General features: G+C 35.0%; 1 protein-coding gene across 2 annotated transcripts; it reads right to left on the reverse strand.

Moving 5' to 3' along the window:
* Window positions 1-421: 421 nt before the first annotated feature.
* On the reverse strand, window positions 422-6,376 carry LOC110889489 (calcium-binding protein 39). 2 transcript variants are annotated; one of them, XM_022137020.2, is made up of 12 exons: window positions 6,069-6,376; window positions 4,416-4,580; window positions 4,060-4,178; window positions 3,845-3,919; window positions 3,662-3,755; window positions 3,490-3,549; window positions 3,334-3,399; window positions 3,153-3,251; window positions 2,722-2,766; window positions 2,517-2,619; window positions 1,753-1,841; window positions 422-742 (listed from the first exon to the last, which is right to left on the reverse strand). In XM_022137020.2, the coding sequence occupies exons 1-11, from the start codon at window positions 6,189-6,191 to the stop codon at window positions 1,753-1,755; spliced, it is 1,038 nt and encodes a 345-aa protein (XP_021992712.1). In that variant the 5' UTR covers window positions 6,192-6,376; the 3' UTR covers window positions 422-742. The 2 variants fall into 2 exon arrangements, with proteins under 2 accessions (XP_021992712.1, XP_021992713.1); XM_022137021.2 differs by having other exon boundaries at window positions 491-755; window positions 6,069-6,375.
* Between the last annotated feature and the right edge of the window lie 804 nt (window positions 6,377-7,180).

The following is a 7,180-nucleotide window of genomic DNA, read 5'->3' on the forward strand; positions in this document are numbered from 1 at the left end:
TTGAGGTGAGCCATGAAAAAAGGTCAGAGCACCATAGTTACATATAATGTACCATATTATGTTATATAAAAAAATGATGCAATAATTGTTGGAGATCTTATAGTAGGGCACCCAAATGGAAAAGTATAATGGTTTCAACTCTAAAGTGGCAAAAGGGGTGGGTCGGGGTGCAGAGGAAACGGGCTCAGGTCAAAACAGGCAACTTAAAAAAATAAAAAAAAAATAACTAAAAAAGCCAAATTGATTCGGGTCAAAACGGTTGGGTCCAACCAGGTTCACCCGCTACATTCGTCTTTATTGCGACTAGTGGCAACAAAAGCGGATGCAGGGGCGGGTAGGATTAAGCCGCTATATGTGTCTTTACAATGAGAACAATGCTGGTAGTATCTTAATGCAACAGGAAGGTTCAGAACATTGAAGATGTGTATACCTTCATATGTTATATCTTGATAAAAATGCATTGGTTGACCACAAAAGTCAAAGCCTGACATGATATGGCTACAAGAAATACACATAAGCTGAAAAAGGTACTGCATCATAGTTACATACATGTTAATTGTGATAATCAATCAATCCTCCAAAACAGTAAATCTTATCAGGCTGAAAGTCAAATAAATAATGTTCCACTAGTCAAAAGATCACTTGATTTATATTCAATAACTGACGCACATATAATCAGATTAAAAATCCAAACGCAGGCGGTGGCTATTATTTTGACCAAAGATAATCACTGGTTCTGTATCTGAAAACACAAGCTACAAAAAGGTTAATTGCACTGGTCAAACCCGATTACAGTTGACTGCAGTCTTCAGTTTCATGTCACCGTTTGAATTTGCAACCGAGTTTCAGTCATATCACAATTAGAGTGATAAGGTCGGTGTTAATTTGACTGAGGTCAAAACACAGTAACTAAACCAACGTTGGTTATAAACTAAATCTACAAGGAATTTTATAAAAAAGGGTTGTAAAATTAACATGTTTCAATATATTTTTATTAGTCTCTTTAACTGTAAATTGGAAGCCGAGATACATGGTTTATATTTAGTAGAAGCGGCAATTTTGACCCATTAAGGGTCAAATCAAAAAGTTTAGCTAAAAGAGTAACGAGTCAAATAAGTTGGAAGTGCCCAAAATCCTTTTTTAATTCGTACAATCATAGTTGTCAATAGCGGCTATAGCGACCGCTATAGCGCACTATGTAGTGAAGCGATCAAGTGTGGCTATTTGGGTCATAGCCACCAATAGCGTGAATAGCAACAATTAGTTTTTTTTTTTTTTTTTTTTTTGATGTAATTAGCAATTAGATATAGCTATAAAATAGTTGGATTTATACGTTTTTGTTAAATATACATGTAAAATAGCATATATACCAAGGTATTTTGATATAATATACATATAAAAATTTTCAAAATTCTTTTTCTAGTGTATCGCTATATATAAAATAGCGGTCGCTATTTGTCGCTATTCGCTATGTAGCATATAGGTCCCATGTCGCTATTAGCTATTAACTATGCGTACAATGATGATTTATATATATGGTCTGGCATATTAATAAAAAAATGGTTTAAAATAGACAAAAAAAAGGGTTGGCCTGTCAACCCAGTACGACCTGGCTCGGCTCAACCCTTTTACGACGCGACCCATTTTCACCCATAACCCAACCCGCATGACACGCAGCTGACCATGTCAAACTAGAACCTATGGCTGTGATATTCCTACGCTTAACTGGAAAATATGAGAAATAAATATTACCTAAGAATCAAGATTTGAGAGTTGAGATACTCTTTCTATTTCTTTGATAATAAGTTCCTTTTCCTCTTCAAACTGATCATCATCACCGCCTAGAACATATATGTTAGAAAACAATGAGAATATGCAGAAAAAAAAACCCTAATACAATTAAGAAAAACTACAAAACGACTTGAAAGGCTCCATGCAAAGTTGTGTTGATTCAAATTATGTACTTATGTTTTGTCTCTAACGGTTCAAAAGTGTCCCAAAGTGTATTATTTATGCATAAATTTTCTTAAATCATTTTATTCGACTATTATTGAACTGATATAGCTTCAGTTATCATATTTGACACACTAAATATTAAACAATTAGTATTTTTTGATAGATAGTGTTTTGGAACGCATGCGACCTGAAAAAAATATCCTTTTCTACCCGAACCCATTTTGACCCATTACCCAAGCCACCTGGCCAACCCATTATGTCAGCTCTAATACATATAGTAAACAAATGTCACTCAAAGCGTATTATCTAAGCATAAATTTTCTCAAATCATTTTAAAAAGAAAACCCCATTACTAAAGAGATATTATAACATTTGTTACCATATTTGACATACTTATATCATTAAAAAGATTACTAGTTTTAAAAAGAAAGTGTTTTGTATCGCCCTACACCGACAAAATACCCTTTTTTACCCGAACCCATTTCAACGCATTACCAAAGCTGCTGGGTCGGCCATTTTGTCGCCTTTAATACATAGTAACATACATTAAGCAAGTATACCTTTTCCAGCAGATAGATTGTTTAGCAATTCCAGCAATCTCTCATGGTTCTTGGCTAATATAACTTTTATTTCTCGAGGCTTATTTGGGTTAGCCACAAAAATCTGCATATACAAGATTAAAAACGAAGAGAATATGAACGCTTATGAATCCTATCCGGATGACCCGAATGTACGTGATGAAATGCATTATAGAAGTTTTTGTACCTTAAAAATGTGAAACGCAGAGATCTGGATGTTTTTGCTCGTATCCTGTCATTGGAGGAAATTGATAATGAAAACATATGTATATGTATATTTATATGTATATGTATACGTAGATTGAGGATCCTGTACATTAATCCAGAAGTGTGAGAAGTGTATTATAACACTATGTAACACCATATAACACTATATAACAAATATAACACTAGAGTTTGTCTGATAGCATGTCTATGATAGATGTATAGTGTTATATATTGTTATATAGTGTCATATAGTGTTACATAGCGTTATATGGTGTTATATGGTGTTACATATTGTTATACGGTGTTTATATGGTGTTATATAGTGTTATAATACACTTCTGGATTAATGTACAGGATCCCTACCCTAGGTATGTATATGTATATGTATATGTATATGTATGTATGCATTACCGTTAGCAAAGTCATCATGACTTTGAAATGTTGAACTTCGGCAATATATTTTTTCATTATATGAGAGCTTGGAGGCTCCAAAAGGAACTCTGACAAAAGCTACCATTCGAAAACATCCATTCATTAGTTTTCTTAATTATTTACTGAAAAGAAAAATATAAAAAACTGTCGAGCAACTTACCTTCAAAGACTGTCTTCTTGTCACATAGTTACTAGAGGTTAAGAGTTTTTCATACTGCTCAAAGAACTGTTATGATGTTAAAGAACGGAATCATTTATTTAGACAAAATATAGTAATATCATAAATACTAAAATATTTTTAAAGAAAGAAAGAAACCTCATCATAATGAGAAGTTAAGAACTCGGATACTTCGGTCGGATGCTTGGTAAGCACATCCTGCTCAAGGATTGCATAATAATATGTTAGAATCATCATGCAACAAAGCTTAAATGTAATTTGTACCTAATTGTTCACCGAATATTACACAACTTTGACTTTAAGATCTGACCTTAAAGGTGGAAAACGCATCCGAAGCAACATCGAAGTTAGCAAGCTCCACATACTTGAAAAAAAGTTCAAAGCTTGGAGACTCCAACATATATCTAAATTCACATTATTAAAAGTTAAAACCAAAGTTAACGTTTGCCCTTAAAAGGTTATCTATAAAATCATAACAACAAATGCTTCTTACTTTGCAAGAGTCGGAAACTTGATGCATTCCCTAAGCATGTTTCCGCAATTTAAGGCGATTTCCTTGTTATCGTAACTGTTCAGTATTCAAATTGTAAGATTCTTGCACACCGCCTCAAAATGATAACATAATCTTCGAGTGGAAATAATAATAATGATCCTAATATGCATGAGAAAATAAATTGACAAAATGGAAATGAAATCGACGCATCATACCCTGCAACCAGGAAATCTAATAAGTCAAAATGATTCTCCAGATATTGTACACAACAATGAGTTGATCCGACCTTTTGCTTCAATAGTATGGACCAACATTGGACTAAATCTTTTCTTGCCTACGTCAAAAGAAAAATGTTATCATATGTTAATAATGTAAAAGCAGAATATATATACATACAAACACACACACACATATATATATGGAGGCCAGGTAATTACGCACGTTCATTTCAAAATCACGCACATGTTGAAAAACATTAATCATGCACGTTGTCGTACATGATGTATGTTAAGCCGTAATGTATTTTACACTTTTTCTATATATATAAGATAATGATGTCAGAATTGCTCACCTCCCAGCCAAGTATAGATAATTTGTGAAAGAAAAGAGGAATAACATCCTCTTTACATATTTCTACTGCCAATTGTGTAATTTGATCCACATTTGGTTCAACCTCCCCGTCTCCTAAAAGCATAACTTTCATTGCACTAAAATTCTTCTCGACTTCTTCTAATGCCTGTATTCACAAACGTATTTGTATATTAGTATTGATGTGAAAAAAGTGTCAACGCCCCATGTCTTCAACTAAATGAGTTTTCTGCATAAATTACAAAGATCTAGGAACACACGTAGATTACTTTTCTACCAGTTCTTTAAACCTAATTGAGAGACGTGCGCTCGCATCTCACAAAATGTATATCTTATTTGCAAACAAATATGTTTTTTTGGTAAATATGTCTATTAGATCATTAAATAATCAAAATATGCTAAAGACCCGAACATCGCATCATTTGATCGTAACAACTTCAAGCAACACTGACATACTAACCACACCCCACTAACACATCATATGGGGGCGTATGGTGGGCTATACTGGGTCGTATGAGTGTTATAGTGGCTAGTCAGACGGGCCATAATGTTTTACAAATCCCATATGATGAGTTAAATTGACACATAAGCAACTTATGTGACAACACACACCACTGACAAGCCTTTTTCGTCGTTTATACAGCCCGTATGAGGATCGGAGGGGGTGTACATATAGTAGCACCCATCACATAATCACTTAGAAAACACACATCCAAAACACCCACTATATTCATTGAGTAACATTTTACGACATATTACACATGTATATTACACATAAAAAAATGTATGTATATCTATGCATCCATGTTAAAAAGGCTTCTTTTCCATATCAAGATTCCTACCAAACTTCACAAAACCATTTTCCCCTAATCCTAACTTAAAACTAATAAAAAGAATTGAGTAAAATACCTAAAAATCTCTAAATCTTAAAAAGAAACAATTCACCAAAAAGTTCCAAAAGTGAAGAATCGCACTGCACAATCACATCACAAAATCAAATATAACAAAACTCATCGAGATTTGCTACAAACCTTTTCGAGAGACACACGCATACATTACCAACCACAACAAAACTGGCTCTATAAGAACACGCAAAAATTACTTCTCTGTCCGTTCTTACAACCTAATAAAGAGAAGCACCTCATTTCACTAGACGTATCTCTTTATTCGCAAGAAAATATATATGTCCGTTTGTCTATTAATTAACGATAAAAATATACTTTAGATTCAAACAACTTATCACCTTATTCTTACAACTTCAAGCAACATATCACACTTAGACTACACACTTCCAAATCGCACTCTACGTTCGTTAACATACGTGTGACCTTTGCTTATTGTTTAAGAACCAACCAAGCAACAATTTAGGATACATATCCATATTTATAAAGAAAAAGTGAATGTATACATACAAATTCTGTATCTATATCTCTAAGCATCCATCTCAAAAGGGCTTTTTTTCCTAAAGGCAGAAACATCAAGATTCCTAATTTCCTACCAAACTTCACAAGACCCATAATCCCCAATTCTAACTAAAACTAAATCTCTAAATCTTAACAAAAAAAAAAGTTCCAAAATTTAACAAACCCCATTTCACAATCACATCACAAAATCAAGAAAAACAAAGGTTACAAACCTTTTCGAGCAACTTAACCTCAACAACAGTCTTGGTGTCGAGACCCATGAGGCTATCTTTGATTGTTTTAGCGAGTTCTTGAGGGGTTTTAGGCCGTAGGGCCTTAAAGAACGAGAACGACATCGTTTTCAGTCGATCAGTGGACGATCAAGAGTGAATCAATGAGAGATATAAGTGGGTTTCGATGGGGAAAAGGTGTTGTAGGAATCACCTGATCAGTGAGAGCAGAAATGGCAGCTAACCCGGAAATGGTGATGGCTAATTAAAGCCTGTTTTTGATATTAAGGGGCCACCCCACCTCCCGACATACCAACAACTTTTTTGTTTTTTGTTTTTAAGGTATTATATTAAGGGCTGTCGGGCTGAACAGTTAAGGTGGTGTTTGTTTTTTGGCCAGAAGTACTTCTGGCCACTTATGTCTGCGCCGCGCAGACGCGCGCAGATGTTTGAACTCTGCAGCTTGTTTGTTTTCCGGAAGATCTGCAGACCAAAAACGTCTGCCTCACCTCTTCCCCACGCAGACATGGCCTTAAGTCTGCGGACCTCTTCTCACCTCTGCGGATTGTAGAGAGAGAGTAGAGAGAGATCAGTGTGTGACTGTGTGTTGTGTGTGTGTTTTAAACCTTAGAAGAGGTTTTATATATAAAAAAAAAAACAAACCCTCTTCTCCTTGCAGACTACAGACATTTGGTCCACCTCTTCTCCTGCAGATGCCTGCAGATGTGGTCCGCAGACTGCAGACCTTTTCCCGCAGAAAAAACAAACAGCACCTAAGTGCTGAACCAGTATGAGGTCTGAACCATTAAGTGATGAATGAGTAAGATGTTTGAACCATTAAGAGGTTGTATAACGCTTAACCGTTCAGAGGCTAATGTCTGACCACTTCAGATTAGAGGTCTTAACCATTCAGACTCTGTATGAATCTTAACCATTCAGAGGCAAATGTCTAAACCATTCACACCCCGATATTTTCACGTATTACTGGTGGGCCCGGTGGGGAGTATCGTGACGTAGTTGATATTGTCATAGTCAAACAACACAATTTAAATGCACATCGGAAGCTAAAGATAGAAATATTTCAAACCGAATGAAGAGTAATATCAAGTATTACA

This window comes from Helianthus annuus, chromosome 7 (assembly GCF_002127325.2).
Source record: "Helianthus annuus cultivar XRQ/B chromosome 7, HanXRQr2.0-SUNRISE, whole genome shotgun sequence".
Classification (NCBI taxonomy): domain Eukaryota; kingdom Viridiplantae; phylum Streptophyta; class Magnoliopsida; order Asterales; family Asteraceae; genus Helianthus; species Helianthus annuus.